Source organism: Solanum verrucosum, unplaced genomic scaffold (assembly GCF_900185275.1).
Source record: "Solanum verrucosum unplaced genomic scaffold, falcon-dt-bn FXZP01000038.1, whole genome shotgun sequence".
NCBI lineage: Eukaryota > Viridiplantae > Streptophyta > Magnoliopsida > Solanales > Solanaceae > Solanum > Solanum verrucosum.
In genome coordinates, this window is record NW_026020564.1 from 3865151 (window position 1) to 3883895 (window position 18745).

Consider the following 18745-nt stretch of genomic DNA (forward strand, 5'->3'; position numbering starts at 1 on the left):
AGATTACCGTTGATCGGTGTATATACCTAAAGATCAGTGGGAGTAAGTTTATATTTTTAGTCATGTATGTTGATGACATTTTACTTGCTGTTAATGATTTAGACATATTGTGTGGGACGAATGACTTTCTCTCTATGAACTTTGAAATGAAAGATATGGGTGAGACATCCTATGTGATAGGGATAGAAATATTTCGTGATAGATTACAAGAATTATTGGGGCTGTCTCAAAAAGGCTATATCGAAAGAGTTCTAGAAAGATTTAACATGAACAATTGTTCAGCAGGAATAACTCCTATTAAAAAAAGGGACAAATTTAATCTCATGCAATACCCAAAGAATGATGTAGAACAAAATGGAAATGAAATCAATTCCTTACTCTTCTATTGTTGGAAGTTTGATGTATGTTCAAACTTGCACAAGACTGGATATTAATTTTGTGGTCAGAATGCTAGAAAGATATCAAAGTAACCCTGGAATTGATCACTGGAAAGCTGCAAAGCAAGTTTGTGGCATATTATAAAGCCACAATTCATGTTTTATGGCTGCGAAACTTCATTTCAGGACTTGGGGTTGTCGACACCATTACCAAGCCGCTGGAAATTTATTGTGATAATACTGCAACAATATTCTTCTCCAATAACGATAAGTACTCCAAATGTGTCAAACATATGGAATTAAAGTACTTTACTATCAAGGAAGAAGTTCAGAAACAAAGAGTGTTACTTGAGAATATTAATACTTATCTCATGATTGCAGATCCGTTAACAAAGAGCTTACAACCAAAGACATTTAAAAAACATGTTCAAAGAATAAGTCTTGGTTGTACTTATGATTGATACATTTATGATGTTTTACACTCTGAGCTCAATTATGTGTTTCTGATAAATATTAATGAATCTCTTGTTTCTCATAATGGTGTATACATTATTGTTTTGAGATATTACAAGATAAGTCTTTATGAGACATTATTGTGGTAGGTTATGAACCTAGTATGATAAGTTGCTAATGTAGTAGTATATGGAAGGAAGTATCTAGCTTAAAATTTAAGTACGACCGCCATAACTCGCATTAGTAGTTTGTTATATTGTGGTATGTATGATGGACATTATAGAAGAGATTTATTGCATGCGCAACTAATGCTTATAAAATTTTAATGTTATATGGTCACTGTGCCAAGTGGGAGAATGTAAGAATAATTTCTTACTTATGGCCCAAGTTTACTTGTGACCCAAGTAATACCATAAATAATATTTAATAAATAATAGATCTCGTCCGTACATTAGTTATTTGATGGACGTACCAAATTAAGTATTAACCTCTATAAATTGGTCCTCCCTCCACCCAATAGGGTTACCACATATTTTCTACAATAATTCTATAGCTGACAGTTGTGGTAACGTACACTAGGGCAAAGATAGAAACTAATTTACGACTAACGCTTCTGCTTCTCTTTGTAATGATGTCTTCCGCATCAAGTATGTACCCCTAACGATCTCTATGTAAGATTGTCGTGTTTAAGATCCTGATGTGTATTAAAGTATTTACTTTTACATTAAATCCTTGAGTGATTGTATATGTAATTGGCATTAGTGCATTAGATTGTGTAACGACTAATATATTGTCCTAATTTTGAGCGATCAGTTTTCAACCCCGTGACACTTGTGTTTGTGCAATGTTGAGGTTTCAATCCAAGGTCCATGAGTCAAATTGGTTGAGTTGCTCAATCCAATCCATTTTAGGGTTGGTTATCCAATCATTTAAACGTGAATTATATATAAGTTTACCCGTATAATCCATCATAAAATATAGATAATTATACTCTCCTAGAATAAATGTGAATTATATATAAGTTTACTCGTATAATCCATCATAAAATATGGATAATTATATTCTCCTTAGAATATGTAAGAATAAAATATAAGGACGTAGAAACTCTAAAAACTACACTTATTAATAGGGTATGCTTAGTTCGAAAAAAATATTTTTTTAATTTTCCTTTGTTTGCTTAACTTACTTTTTTTTTTTTTGAAAATATTTTTCAAATAAACTTACTTTCCTCTAATTTTTAAAAAATAACTTGCATGCATAAAAGTAAGGGAAAAATTTCAAAACTTCCCTTAAATCAAGAAAATATTTTTCAAAACTTTTCTTAAATTTCACCAGCTGATCCACCTTCCAAACTCCGACCCGACTTGACACCGATCGATTTGAAACACATATTTCGACTTCCCGACCTCAACTCAGAATCACTCACTTCCAGAAAAATAATTTCTAGAATAACATGTCAAACAAACACAGATGGGGAAGGGCGAGGAGGTTAAGAAAAAAGTCATGTAAAACTTATTTCTTTACGTAATGAGAAATGATGAATTATATGAATATCCATATTATTCGGGTTTACGATTTACCCATTTTTTTCCATATCAAATATGGATCGGATCGACTATTATATCCATTTGTTTGCCACTCTTACACTCGGGCAATAGAGTATAAATAGGTAACAATTTAAACAAACTCTTCATTTTTTATTTGGTGGAGAGCACACTGTAAAGAAACATAACATGCACAATATAGAACACCAGAGGGAGAGAGTACATCACAGATATGGCCTTAGTATCAGCATAAAACATCTGAAGTAAATTCAAACATATTCAACACAACTTCAATCAATGATGCTGTTCGTTGAACTTTTTAAAGCCTTCACGAATATATATATACAGATTTTAGTGATGCTTCCTCTCGAAAAGGCCATCCGGACCTGCATTCGGGAAGGGCCAAAAATATTTTAGTTTCAAACAGTTTCTATACCATACAAAAATGTAATACAAACTAGTCCACACATGAATCTTTCAGCTACTACAGAAATAAGTCACTCACTTAACCCTGTAATACTGGAACTGGACGAGCTATCGATTGAAAGGTAATGCACCAGTGACAATGTTGATTTCATTACTTCAAGTCCTTATTTCCCTTCCACCTTTAGATTGAACTAAGGAAGCGTCAAGAGATGACGCATAGTTGAACACTCACCAAAACGGTTATATTCATGACTCATTGAGAGGATGAGACTCAAAAGACCAATTTTGTAAATGTTTCAACATTGTAAGTTTGTAACCTAAGTTGCTCGGACTCTTCACTTTCAGTGTTGCATCTATATCAACACGACATGAATGTGGGCAGTTGTTTGGTCAAATCAATTTTGTGCACTTTGACCAAAATCAATGTAGAAATCTGGGACATATATACAAGGATTTTTGCAACCAAAACTAAAACTAAGGTGAAATTCAAGAAAATGGAGTAATCTTGTATATAGAAATTTCTATGTCAATCTTTTTCCTTATAACTTTCAAGGATTCTGCTCTCGATCAATATTTTTCTTCATAATACCTTGTAAGCTTTCCCGTGTCTCAAATTTAGAGATAATAACTCTATTTTTAGATATTTAAATCATTTTTAGCCGAATCATTGCACCTCTATCTATATCCCCGAATCTTAAAATATAGATCGTGAAGGACCCAATCTCTAGATCCACACCCGTATCAGACCCCCACATCCGAGTCCAAGCAACTTAAATCATAACTACATCAAAGGGACAAAACAAAGCATTCAAAAACCAGGCTACCCATTATCGTGCAAACAAGGAGAAAACAGGATGAACAGTATACTACAGCATTTTTGATGCCTCGATCGGATTAATTCAGTTAGATAACAGATTAATATTCAGAAGATCTATGTTCTGATATAGCTCATGGTCAGGTATGATTAAAAACGAGATACAGTAAACTTGAAATCATTGACAAGCAACGTAATAGAGATCTTAGGTATCAGAATTACCCCATGGAAACTCCTTGTTACGGATGTGCAGATACGGGTAAGGCTGCAAACAGAAATGATAGCAAGAATTGTAAAATAACGTTATGTAGTCATGAACAGAACATATACACTCTGTCTCAGTTGTAAATTCCCCTTTATTATACAAACTTTCAACCCTCGAAACAAATATTCCCCTTATAATGTGATCTGTTCAATCAACAGATGAAATACAAGTTAGACCATTAGATATTATAAGGACCAAATTATCGTAGTGTTATCTCAAATCTCATTACTTCAACAGGAACAGTGGAAATCCCTCCGAAACATATTGTCAATATGAATTTATGTTTTCATGTGAAGTTGTGCTATCGAAATTTTGAAGACAGAAAACAGCATATTAACACTTACAGGAGGCTCTTCATAGTGGGGATGACCCTTAGAGAGATTAAAGATTGTAAGAATAGCGCAGGTAACTATTCCAACGTAAGTAATTTTCTCCCACTTAGCTGCTTCACCTGCCCACACAAACCATTCAATATTAACACTTCAATCACATCGAAATTTAGTGATTTTACAAATGTATATATTTATACTCTGTATCCGGAATATTGAATTTAGTTGAACATGTTGATGGTATATGCTCCATCTAGTTGATGAATGTTCACGTTGAGAGTCTAACCTACTCTAATACCCCTTTCATGTATAGGATCAACTGGAGCATGGATTGTGAGCCCAATCAAGGATAAGTCTGACTCTGATACAATGTAAAGATATAACACTCAAGCCTAACTCAACTACAAAAGCTAACTCAAGAAGGGAGAATTGTTGGTCCATTCCCCAACCAATGTGAAACTCTAACTCATATAATGTGAAATTCTTCGGGAAACGAACACTTACACCCAAAAAGGGAAACTATTTATAAGCGGTTACCCCTTACTTTCATAACCCCTATTTTTAATTACTAATGAGCATTTACTGTTTGATACCAACAAAATATATATATACATATATACTCTAATGATATCAAAGAGGAAGAAACAATGATTCAGTAAATAGAACAAGGGGCAATCGGATAAATAGTTTGGATTGTGGGTCCAATCAGGTAAATATATTGGATTGGATCCACTTTAGATAAATACTTTTCCTAATGGATCCAATTTGTTTAGTTTTCCCCAATTCTAACCCACTCTAACAGCTATGGTAGAGTTAATGACAAAAAAATCACCTAAGGTATCACTTTTTTTTTAAAATATAAATTTCATACCTCAACTATCCATTATTTCATTTAGATTCATAAACTATCACTCTCATAGTATTAAGATACACTTCAATGTTGAATTGACCTACGCACGCCACATGTTATCATTGAGAACAAATATTTGGTCACCTCAACATTGAAGCGTATTTTAAATATAAAAAGAGTGATAGTTTAGACAGGTAGAAAGAATAATAAATAATTGAGATATAGAAGTTAGAACTCATGAAAAATGATAATTTAAGTCTATTTTATATGTTTCAATATAACAACATTTCACACAATCAAAATATTTCCACACAAACGAAGTTGCTATAGAGAAGTTTAACTATATATCGATACAACTCTCTTCGAGCACATTTCGTAGTAAATATTTATGATAAAAAAAAAATATATTGGGGAGATTGATTATTATGAACTTACGAGCCTCATCGTGGTGGGCGGAAGAAGAGAAATTTCTCTTGAATGCACCGCCGCGGAGGGCAGAGTTAATTCTAGATTTGATCAGAGCAGATGCCATTAATTCCGGTGAATTCTACACTCTTCCAGCTACTACTATAAAAATTAGAAAAGGACAAAGATGTTCCAGACTCTTCCCGCTACTATAAGTCAACAAGTTTGTCAATAACAAAATTAAACTATTGCTTCGAATAATTGAAATTAGTGTAATTATTAGGTAATAATTATTAGTTTGGTCTGTTTATTTAACTCAATATAATTACAATTGTAATTCTAAGATTATATTAAATTTTAAAAATAAAAGTTAATTATTTAAAATTAAAAAATTATATTAGACAAATAAGAGACTTAATTTTTAAATGATATTGAATTAAAATTATCTTTTGAAATACATTAATCATAACTAATATTATTTTTAAAAAATCAAATCAAACCAAAAGTTGACCCCTACAGCACGACATAAATTCAGTGATATAAATTATGACAAAAATTCTCTTAAAATCTTGCTCTACAAATGGAAAGTCATATGTATAAGATAAACTAGAGGATGATAAGATCGTGCAAGCACGGGCCTTGTGTAAATAAAGATTTAATTATAATTCAATTAATTTAAATAATATTTATTAAATTGAATTCATTTGATTCGAATATGAATTATTATAGTTTCCATTAAGTGTTCCATCTACCATAAAATAAAGGGTTCAAATTTCAGTAGCGGTTTATCCTTAACATTAATTACTTATTTTCTAAATTAGTTTTCAAGACTTAATACTTGTTAGAAAAAATAATAGGAAATATAATTGACGAAGAAGATGGCTTTGAGGCATGTAAAATCACTTTCTTTAAAGAGATATTGTCCGTATACATATTGGAAAAATACAAATAAATACAAAATCTTTTATTTATACATGCAAATTTTTCTTAGACAACCTATAGAGAGTCTTTATATTTATAGAACTTAAGAGATGACTTTTCATAAGAGTTATGTTCTATCATGAACGTATGTCTTTTCATAAGAGTCATGTTCTTTCATGATCAAATGACTTTTTATAAGAATCATGTTCTTTCATGAGCAATTTATTTAATTTAAGACTTTTATATATTGCAAAATATCCAACAATACTAACATCAATTATTACTTATTAGGGTTAATATTGTAAAATAGTCATGTCAATCATTGTTTTCTTAATGAATACGTCAAGTTCAAATGTGATAAGTAAAAAGTAAACGAAAAAGTATTAAAAGGTAAATTAGTAAAAATACTCTTCAATAGTCATGTCAATCATTGTTTTTTTTTTTAATGAATATGTCAAGTTTAAATGTGATAAGTAAAAAGCAAACGAAAAATATGAAAAAGAATTAAAAGGTAAATTAGTAAAATATTCTTTTTGTTTATGATTTTTTTTAAAAACTGTGTAAATAAAAATATGAACAAATAATACAAAGGAATAGATTTATTTATAATTGTGCATAGATAATTTTGTGGATCTCTTAATATTATGCATTGGAATAAACAAAACAAAAACAAAAAAAAAAAAACAACCAATCATGAAATGACAAAGCACACATGTTGATACCCAAAATTAAAGTCACTCTTCTATAATAGTAGAAAGTTATGCCTTAAAAAGGCAAAATTTCAAAAAACAGTTGTAAGTTAATTTTGATGGGTTTATAAGCTTAATCAAACACCCTCGTACGACTACGAGTATCGGCTTAGGCCATTAGCCTCAATCATCTATGGATCTTCGTTTTCAAACACCTGGCATAATTTTACAAGTTTTGTAGCTATCTCCTCATATGCTTCAGAAAACTCATATTCCTCCATACCTTCACAAAAATACGAATGAAGAAAGTCCTTCTTGACATACATATGATTAAACTTGTGACTTATTCGGGTAAAAACGTCTTGGATACTCGTCGTGCAGGATACAACGCACACTTCCCTCTGCACGGTTGCTAAATCGCCTCCCGGATAGACTGTCACGGGCACATAATTGATGCCAGACCTATAAGAAGTATCGAAATAGTGAAATCCAGATCCAGTTCTTGGTCTGGCCATAGATGCCGCACTATCCACTTCATCAAAATCCACATCATCCCCGCGGTAAACTATCAAGTTTTTCATATACATTCCCTTATATGGATCACACTTAACCATGTAAGACGAGGGTTCTAATGCAGCATTAGTAAGTTCTACAAATGAATGTTGTTTATGTTGAACCTCTTTGGCTGACAAAACCGGAACATATGAACAACCCACAAATCTAATTAATCCTAGACATGTGCTATCACAAAAGGACCGTAAATTTTGATTAAATGTTGATCCTTCAAACCTCATTGAAACAGTTAATGAGGAGATGGCCTAATCAAAACAAACAATAAGAAAATAAATTAGTTACATTATCCGTTTTATTAGACGTCCCTTAAGAACAAGACATGATGATCAAATATATATATACCTGAGAGACGAGTCGATTCATGTTAACATAGGTGGGGTTTTCAATATCAAGAGAGCGGCGACATATATCAGAAACAGAGACATTATCAAACATGAGAGTAACATTGGAATGTTCTTTGAGGGAATAACTTGCAAGAATAGTATTATATGAGTCCAAAATAGATGGTGAAAACTCATCATCAGGGGAAGGATACACAGTAAATGCAATTTTTTCTTTTGGCTCATACTCAGTTGACAAGCTTTCCAACAGAAGTGAACAGAAACCCGAACCAGTGCCTCCACTAACCGAGTTAAAGATCACAAAACCCGACAGATTAGAACAATCATCCACAAGCTTTCTGATACGATCTAAACATTCACCAATTATCTTCCCTCCAACTGTTTTTTTTTTTTTTAAAAAAAAAGATTAGAATTGTCGTCATGTGTTAAAAGGTCCATATTTAGAATCAATACGTACGAGTGTAGTAACCACGAGCAAAGTTATTTCCTGCATCTTCTTTGCCACAGATAAATTGTTGAGGGTTATAGAGCTGGCCATTTGTTCCACTTTTCACTTCATCAATAACACTAGGCTCAAGATCGATAAACAGAGCACGAGGAACAAACTTCCCTGAACTTGTTTCACTAAAGAATGTACGGAACCTGTAATCACCATCATCATCTCCATCTTCAGTAGTACTCTGCATACCATCAGGCTACCAATACACAATTATAAGTACATTTGTATTTCTACCATAAAAGTTAGTACTAATTTGTAATGATCACTAACTGGTTGGTAACACGGATCTAAAATTTGAAGTTTATGAGTTTCTATAATCCACCCCTCCTACAAAGCTCTTATTAAGACACTCCCTCGTTTTAAAGATTGAGCATTTCTACAAAGAAGGTAATCAATCAGGTGGCCTGACCATCTTTCTGAGGAAGATAGAGTATACGCAGACCTTATCTCTGTATTCTTGGAGATGTTAGACCTCACATCCCTCGTGCTCACGTACTTTACTATATATAAGGTAGCGGTCAAGCCTAACCCCACCATGAAGGTAGTTTTGAATAAAGAATATAAATAAGTGTTTGGATAAACTCTTGTGTAGAAAGATTGATCTCGTAGTTCTTGATCGGTGAAGATGCATTAATAACAAAGTACAAATAATATGTTTTGAACCCATTAAATCAAATCAAATCGACCATGTAAAATTCCAAACTCAAACTCATAAAAATCAAATCTTAAATCCGCTAAGAAAATCTTTCTTTAATTCTCACCCAAACGTGTAATGGTAAATAATTAAGGAATCAAATATAATTGTGCGAGCGCACGCATTGAAAAGAAAGAAAGAAAGATAGAACCTGAATTCCATGTTCAAGACAGTAAAGTTCCCAGCAAGAATTGCCAAGGTTAATACCAGTCTGGCCAATGTGAATGGATATAAACTCCTTTTTATACTCCTCCTCCTCCTTCATCATTTTTTTTAAAGCCAAAGTAGGGAATTGGATTGCTTATTAAGAAAAATTGCCTTTATAGATCACTCAATTCATTTCTTGCAAAACAGAAATCAATATGAGATTGATTGGATTCCCCTGCCCCAATCAAAAAATTAGCTTATTTACCAGATTTATATATATATATATATATATATATATATATATATATATATACTAATTTTTGGACACGTGTATTCTAAGTAATTTTGAATAAAATTTTACATAATTATCTAATATTATTGCAACACATATTGAGTAATAAAAGATAAATTAAAAAAGAAGTTTCATGAATGTGACACTTTTCTAGCTATTTGACAGTTAAGCTCAAAATAAGTGAATATGATATTTGACTATTGAACAAAAACACTTCAGTGTTCATGCTCGTGACAAATAGAAAATAAAGCAACAAAAACAAATTGGACGTCAGAATTGTATAGAAAATAATAGATATTCTAAACTATAAACTTTAATTAGATACGTAAATACAAGCAACAAAATGAAAAATGTATCTACCATCTATAGATATTGTACGTACATGGCAAGTGAGACTGATGAAAATAAGAGAAAATTGATAACTATAGAAAATACAAATCCAATGAAGCTTCTTCGGACAACCTCTGGATTCAATAGAAAAATTGTAAAGCATTGAAAACAACATTTATAATTATTTAAAATAATTAAATATGAAAAGGATAGATTTGTTGCATGAAAGTAACATGAATATAAGAGTGTGAAATAATTAAAATTACGATCCATAATAAGGATTGAAGGTTCTATACCAAAATGAACATCTATTGTAAATTCTCTAAAAAAAATAAATGATCAGTTTGTATATCATTTGAGCTAAAAGATTTTTCTTGGACCCCCAACTATCAGTTAAATATTATCCATATATTTAAGAATTAAAAATTAGTGATATAATATAATTTTTATTTATAGGGAATTATTTTATAAATTTTCTTTACTAAATGATATACATGATGACCGTTAGCTTATATGTCTTTTGCTTTGCATTATAATCTAAAATTATAAAAAGCCATTTTGGATAAATCTAATATTCTTATCATCGCTAACACATACCTTAACTTCTAACTATGATAGTCTCTAAATTTCTGTCATAAAAAAATATAAACAATATTAAACTACTAAAGGTGAAAAAGATAAAGAAGATAACATGTTGGAGGAGTTTTATTAAAAACAAATATACCTTCTGATGACAACAATGTGTGAGGAAAAATATGGGCCTGAAATATTAAAAAAAAGTTATTAAGTCAAACAACATCATTCTGGCACTATAATTATTTCATTAATTTTTAAAGAGTAGTTAATGGTTTACTTTGAGATTTTATTTCTTTTACTTTTAAGCTTTCTTTTCCTTTGTATTCGAGATAGCTTTTTTATTAATAAAATACACAACTAATTAGTCTTCTTAGTGGTTCAAATAAAAAAGAGAAAGATTAAGAGATTGTTGTGTAATTTGAAGAGAAAGATGATTTAATTAGATATATTATTACAATCAAATTAAAATACTCAATAATGCATTGATGGCAATTCAATAAAATCCTTTTATTTCCATGTGAAATGTCACAAATGGTCATTAACAATTTTATTAGGAAAAGTAAATGGGCAAACTTGAATCTTTGTTATTATTATTATTTAATTGAGATGACGGGGCTTTAAAAAATAAGGATTCAAAGAATGTAAAGAGACATAATATCTGTATTTATTTTCATTTTTTTTAATTCTTATTAATATGTATACTTTCTATTTTTGTTTAAAATTATTAGAAGTGTATTATTTAAGTGAAGTAAAAACGTCACGTGTATATATATATATATATGAATGTAATAAATATAATATGATATGGTGATATTTATTTATTCCTACTATTTAGAAGTGAGACTTATCATGTAAGTTTTCCACAATGTCTCATAATTTAGAAAAACAACTCTATTTTTAGTCGAATTCTTAGACCCATATTTGTATCCCGGAATCTCAAATATAGATCATGAAAATTCCGATATCTAATTCCACATCCGGATTCGATCATCTTAGATCATAACTACATTAAAGAGAAAATTTGGTGTTTGGATAAATTTCTTTTAAATGACTTAAAAGTTAAAAGCCAAAAGTTAAAAGTAAGTAGCTATCTACTTTTTACTTTTACCTTTTTCGGTATTGCTGCTAAAAACAACTTATTTTTAGAAGCAATTTTCAAAAATGCCTTTTCAGAAAAGTGCTTTTTGAAAAGAAAAAAACAATTTGTGTTTAGCTAATTCATTTGAAGAGTGTCTTTCATAAGCAAATTGTGTTTGACTAATCTTTTTAAAATAACATTTTTGAAAGTCAAATTACAAAAAGGGACAACTACTAATGTATTTCTAATATTAAAATTATTTTATAGAGAGAAATAATTTTAAATATCTATTATAAAAAAATAATTAAATGTTTGTTTTTATTAAATTAAAATGTACATGTTTAAATTTTCAATCAATATTATATCTTTTTTGAGAGACAAAAATCTTTAATTGTTATTTTTTTTTTCTTATCTTGTAAAAATATTGTTCGTATCTTTTTTCTAATTCTGCAAAATATGTCACGCCCCGAGCCAACACCCTGGACGTGGCTGGCACTCGAGAAGCATTTTTGGTCCCCAAGCGAACCCTTGGCATGGTTACTACTTAGCGGAAGATTTACTCAAGCGATAACAAGCTTATAAAATAGAATTTAGAACATTCAAACTCAAGCAAATACTTAACTCAAACTGTCAGGAAAATACTTAATTGCAATAATAATAATAATACTTTACAAAACAGTCTCAAAATATCCCAAACGAAAGGGAAAATGTTGAGAGACTCCTTAACTCTAACTATCTATGAAACATCTATAGTTCAACATGGATGTTGGGACAAGACCCACAAAAACCTAAAGGGGCTGAACTGAAAGGAAAAAGAAAAATCCTCCGGAATGCAAGAAGGCCCACCAAAGCTAACTAGAGTGGCAAATGATCTCAACGAAGCGTCAGTTGATGATCGTGAACACATGTATCTTCATCATAATAAGATGGAGGTTGAATGATATCAGTACATGGAATGTATGAGTATGTAAAGAGAACAAAATGCATAGATAACTGAACTGATAAGACTGAAAGAATACTCACCTCAATCCAACTCAATACAAATCAATAACAAAAGATGAAATGTTTAAAGCTTCATAAATAAAAGATACTAACTCAAGGATGTGTATAAAAATACAATAAGTTACTCTTTACTCTTATTTGCGATATTCTCAAACCGATAACCATCAGTTGAGCTATGTGATGATACAACGTCTCGCCTACTCGTTTTAAAAATCAAAGTTTCTCTTTTCCAATGTAAAAGTGGTACATTTGGAAATACTTAGTTCCCTGTATATTCTTTCTCAATCATGAATAGAACTCTTCTCAACATTAATCTTTTCTTTCTTAGAAAATTAGTTTAAGACCATTGTTGGTTACAAAAGATTCTCAACAATAACTCAATAAAACTCTTGAACTTTTCTCTTAAACTCATTTTAGTTTTGAATGTGCATTAAGACAGGTGATTAAGATATGCCGGAATTTTCAAAGGTAAATGGAGTCTATAGGAGATAATACAAGGAAAGGAAAAGTCAGGCCTTGGCGCACGCGTCGCCCCAAGGCCTGAACTTCAGAAGTCATGTCTTGGTGCTATCATGGCACGCTTCCCCATGCCCTTCCCCAACACCCTGATAAATTTTCAAGCTTAAATTAGGACCCCATCTTAGTTTAGAATTGAGAAATTTCTCCTAAACTCTTCTTGATTCTCAAACCCAACACAAATACATGAGAACTTTCATACAATTCCTTTAGAAACATAACTTTATCAAATCAATAGGGTTCATGTGATACTAAACATGAACAACACAATAATATTCACATAAAAAAAGAATAAAAAAGCCTCAATTGTTAAAGAATCGAACTCAATATCAAGAACTACGAATGAATCTTTTAGATGTAACAATCTATTGACTAAATTGAGATGTAGGACGTGAGGACGAACAAGTCCAACACTGTGAGAAGCCTTACATATCTGGAAAGAACAAAGGTTCTTGGCGAAATAAACAGAATCTTCAAGAACGCTTGAAACCTAGTTTTTTTTCTCTTATTTGAACCTTGCTCTAGTTTCTCTAAGTGTTAAAGAACGTGAAAAGATGGTTTAACACTAATTAGACCCTTAATTGGGTGAAGAAAAATGTGTCTAGGCTTAGAAGGGATGGGAAGAGACCAATCTGCCCCTCTAAAAAAGATTGAGGTGTCTTAAAAGAGAGGCTTCACCAAAACGGGAATAACATTTACTCCGAGCTCAAAATTAAGCAAACTTGGCGGCATTAGAAAGAGAACCCAAAGACCTTTAATTTGATAGGTCATGGGCCACCTAATTCTTTATGTACTAAGAGATATGATCGTTTGCATTTGACTCAAAACTTAAAACTGATGGGTGACTTGCACGAACCCTCTTTAGCCCTTTTCATAGTCCGAGGTGTTACAAAATAATACATAATATAATATATAATATATAAACGTAAAATAAATTATAAAATTTATTATAAAAAAATTAAAAATAAAATTCTTAAATCAAATTTAACCAAACTTATGAATATGCTAATTAATTAATAAGAAATAAATTGGTCAATATGTATATATGAAAATGATATTTTAGTCTTATGAAAATAATTTTTTGTTTCTACTTTATTCAAAAAGCAGAAATTTTTAGTTTTTTCCCAACAACAGAAAAACTTCTTCTACTTCTATTTAAAAGAACTTTAATTGATTTGGCAAACACTTATTTTTTTCAACAAAAATGTTTTTTTCTCAAAATTAGGGCTTTTGGCCTCCCAACAACAATGTCAAATAGGCTCTAAAGTAAAAAAAGTTAGTTTTTGGCTAAAAGCATCTCTCAAATATACTCTAAATTTAAATAACATAACATTTTTTTACTACCATAGTGAGCAAAAACATCATGTAACTATCCTAAAAATGGCCAGATTCACCCTTCCATTTTTTTCTTGATAGAAACTAACTGTTAAATTCATTTCCTTTCATGTAAATGAAGCAAGAATTAACTATGTATAAACATGTGGCATTTTTCACATATTAAAGTTGCAATTCTTCTCATATCAATATGATGAAAAATACATAGTAAAATATTTATAAAAAGTTCACATAGGTTGAATCTTAAGAAGTGAAAAACGTCACATAAATTGGAAAAAAAATAATATATTTTTATGTAATAACTAAATATGTTACTTTTATATATTTAAAAATATAGTAGCTAGTGTTTATCAAATTTACACCAAAAATAAAAAAAAATAAAAATAGACTACCTTCATACTTCGAATTCCCTCATTGTCTAGGAAATAAGAGAAAATTATACATTTTTTTCTTATAATATTTTGTTGCTTATTTGATCTATAATTATATAGGGTGAAAAATAGTTTACTCGAGATATTTTGCTCACTTTTTATGGGAACATCCTGGCTACTATTGTGAAGTTGAGAATGAAAACCTCTCTTCCTAGCTCATTCAGTGTAGTTAGGATTGTCTATTACTACTATAAGCTAAGAGAAGAATGGGAGCAAACAAATGGGGGATTTGTGGGTTGATCAACTGTTAGCTTTTTGACAAAAACTAATTGAAGGATGAATCGTGCCATTTTAAAGATAATTGAGGGAGGTTTTTTGTTCATTGTGATAGTGTAAGGATATGGTTTAAACATAGAATATAGTTGAAGGATGTTTTGGCCCAAAAACTCTAAAAAAGTTTTTAGTACTTTCAGTCTTAGTAAACACAACTAGAAATTAAAAAGTACTTAAAAGTTGAAAACACTTACAGTAAGTCAATCCAAACACACTCTCAGAGTGCTTCAGTTAGATAACATAAAAATATTCCGAATTTTTATGTGCTGGCCAAATTATTAGTTTAAGGCTGTCTCAAATCTCATTAATTTAACGGGGCTAGTGAAAACTGAAATCCGTAGGATTCTACTAGGTATTAGCTCTATACAAGTAAGACCAGTGAAACTGGGGCTATGATACCAACTTATAACGACCTGACTTTCCGAGTCATAATGACACCTACTATAACACACCAGTAGGTAAGCCAACCCGTACACAAAAACGACAAATAATGAGTATAAGGGTAGAACTAACTAAAAATATAACACTAATAATAAGAAAAGATAGAAACGGAAGCAAACTAAAAACTATGTATAATAGAATCCCTACCAGAACTTAGAAGTCACGAGGACAGAGCTGTCTAATATAAACAAATACAAGTCCTAAAAGTGGACCACAACAAGCCGCCTCAAAGACAAAAGACTAGTTAACATAAGTACAAAAGGAGACATGTTGATCCAAAACGCCAAGTGCTCACCCTCATCTACGATATCCAAAAGCTACAAATGATGACACAAATGATCATCGTTGTAGGTGGTACTAAGATCTGCATAACGAAAAAGATGTAGAGTGTAACATGGGTACCAAAAAAAGGTACTCAATAGGCATCAAAGGCCGACAAGTGCACAAAATAGCCCAGACTACAAAAATGAAGAGTAACCCAAATCCGAATCCAAAAACATTTGTCGGGCTCCCAGCCCAAGTAACAACGTAACCAATCAATTCTTAGCCCAGCTAGTAAGAGTGTCAATCAATTTAGGCTACCCAACAAGACAGTCCACTCTTAGAGGTGTAAGTCGTCCCGCTAGCAAGAGTGACTTGGGAGCGTGTTTACTCCGTAGAGGATCTCAAGTAGGCTCCAAGCCTGAACTACACCAATTCTAAGAAAGCACAAAACCTCTGGTAACGCATCGACGCTATAGAAATGGAGAGTGAAGACAAAAAGGGCTAACAAGCTGCGCAAGAGCCTAAACTAAGGCTCATACTATCATACCCAAGTCTTTTATTCCATTTTACAAGGACCTAGTCCATTCAGAACGACGTCGGAGACATAATAATGTTACAAGGCTTGCGAGTCTAAGTCAATCCTAGGCTATCCTAGACTAAGGCTGAACATGCTTCAAACAATAAGTAAAAACACAAGCAAATCATAACAACATACAACAATACACATATAATCCCAACTAACATGGTATTACTCTCGAGATAATATCGATATAAAAATGGTTTCTAAGGAGAAAGTAGGAATAACTAGGTACCCCCTGCAATTTATCACTAATCATCATGAATTCACATATTCAGGCTTAATCTAAATAGAAATGAACTTGTAGCCTACCTAGAGGCCAACCATACTCGCTCTAAATCACAAGGCCAGAGCTTTTCCTTTCCCGAATGCCCTCCAAACACTATCATGCTATCAAGAATAGTATCACAATGTCATTATGGTCGTTTAGACACCAAAATTACATAAACAGAATTGGATCAATTTTGGAGTCAAATGGGAATTATGGGACCTGTACCAAATTTCCAAAATTGACTCCGGTAAGAGGTCTTTAACTATGCGTAAAATTTGTGTTTCGAAATTGAACATAATTCGAGGCCTAAAACAACCAACACAACAAACATGTGAGGAATTTACAATTTAAACACCAAAAAGAGGAGGGACAACAACTTCAACGCATTATTCACCTCAAACGAAGGGTCCTCAATGTAATCCGATCACCTCACCACAAAGTCTTGACAAATACAGACACATGGGACTTCAAATTAGTAATTTCCGAGCTAAAATGACCAAGAAAACACCTTTTGAAGCATTGTAAGAAAGCTGACTCGCGACTGGTCTTTAAATAAGAATAGTTTTTACTTTTCTTCGCGAACGCAGAAGGTCTTCCGCGAACGCGAAAAGTGCCCCGCGAACGCGGCCAAGAGGGACCCATGCATCCACAAACACGGCCAGCGATTCCATGAATGCGGGCTTCACGATCTCAGTCACTGCCTTGCGAACATGGCCCTAAGGTCAATTGACCTCCGCGAACGCATCCAACCGCCAGCGAACACGAAATCCTATACCAGTTGATGCATATAAGTTGGTTTGGAAAGTTTAGAATCTTTAATGAAGCGTTCCGAATTTGTTAGGAATCTCGTGCACACAAGTAAGATATGCAACAATTCGATATTCCAGACTCAATGGAACAGTCAAAATTCTCATACGAGGTTATCTTAGCAAGAAGTAGGTCCCACACCCAAACTTCATTTGAAGCCAAAATTCACAAAGGGACTCGGAATCAGCCCAGAAGCCTCGAGATCCATACAAAGGGTCGTTTAGACCAAACTCAACATTTTGAAGCTAACCGTGCTGACATAATTCTCATCCTAGATCCTTTACTCAAAATTATGATTAAAATTAAACTTAGGCCTTAACTTGAAAGTTCAAATGCATAATCGCACATACTCACACTAAAAGCCTCGGGAGTCATGTCGAGTATGCTATTAGCCTAAAATGACCATTTCAGAGATGATAAAATTGTCAGAAGTAGATTATGAGGTTATCTTCTTGAACTTTTTATCAAAACTAACTATTAAAGATTGAAAAGCTCCAAAACAATAAAACTTCTACTAAAAGTAAACGAAAGACCAGGTGAATGAATTGTCAGTCTCAGAAAGTCATAAATGACTTAGAGTCAAATGATGGACATAAGGCATTAACACATAAATAACCTGGAGGTCATTACATAATTAGGTCATTGACAATTGATTATTGTAATTGTATTATTATTTGTAGACTAAGAACAAGCTAGGATTTGTAACAAAGGAAAAGATCAAGTCTAGTAGAACTTTCAATTTCAAGGCTTAATTCAAGGTAGATGATGGTTGATTGTTTACAAGTTATGTAATGTATGCATGATAACTATTTCTATAGTATTGTTTTTACAATGCATGGTTAGGAAGATAAAAGAAATGAAATTGAAGTGATAACTTGTTGACAATATCAGGCAATGATGTCTTTTAATATACATGTGTTTATTGTGGTGTCATTGTGTGTTGTGTGACTGTCGGTGGGATTGGGTACCACACCTAGTACGCATTATCGATTGATTCGGGTATCACATTTGGTACTAGATATCCTTCGGTTGGCTTGTGTACCACGTGTCACGCCCCGAGCCTACACCCTGGGCGGGACTGGCACTTGGAGATCATTTATGGCCCCAAGCGAACCCTTGTCCTGACTTACTTAACTCAGCGGAAGACTTAACTCAATGAAACAGTCTCAAATAATAACTTAAAAAATAATAAGTTGGCCAAAATGGCACTTAAGTCTTAAACAAC

General features: G+C 32.1%; 2 protein-coding genes across 2 annotated transcripts; both read right to left on the minus strand.

Moving 5' to 3' along the window:
• Nucleotides 1–2605: 2605 nt before the first annotated feature.
• Nucleotides 2606–5616, minus strand: LOC125810402 (cytochrome c oxidase subunit 6a, mitochondrial-like). Its single transcript, XM_049489899.1, has 4 exons — nt 5494–5616; nt 4224–4330; nt 3837–3879; nt 2606–2760 (listed from the first exon to the last, which is right to left on the minus strand). The coding sequence occupies exons 1-4, from the start codon at nt 5588–5590 to the stop codon at nt 2726–2728; spliced, it is 282 nt and encodes a 93-aa protein (XP_049345856.1). The 5' UTR covers nt 5591–5616; the 3' UTR covers nt 2606–2725.
• Nucleotides 5617–7264: 1648 nt separating this feature from the next.
• On the minus strand, nt 7265–9448 carry LOC125810329 (tubulin alpha-2 chain-like). Its single transcript, XM_049489834.1, has 4 exons — nt 9332–9448; nt 8445–8682; nt 7989–8365; nt 7265–7891 (listed from the first exon to the last, which is right to left on the minus strand). Exons 1-4 carry the CDS (start codon nt 9446–9448, stop codon nt 7265–7267), a joined length of 1359 nt encoding a protein of 452 aa, XP_049345791.1.
• Between the last annotated feature and the right edge of the window lie 9297 nt (nt 9449–18745).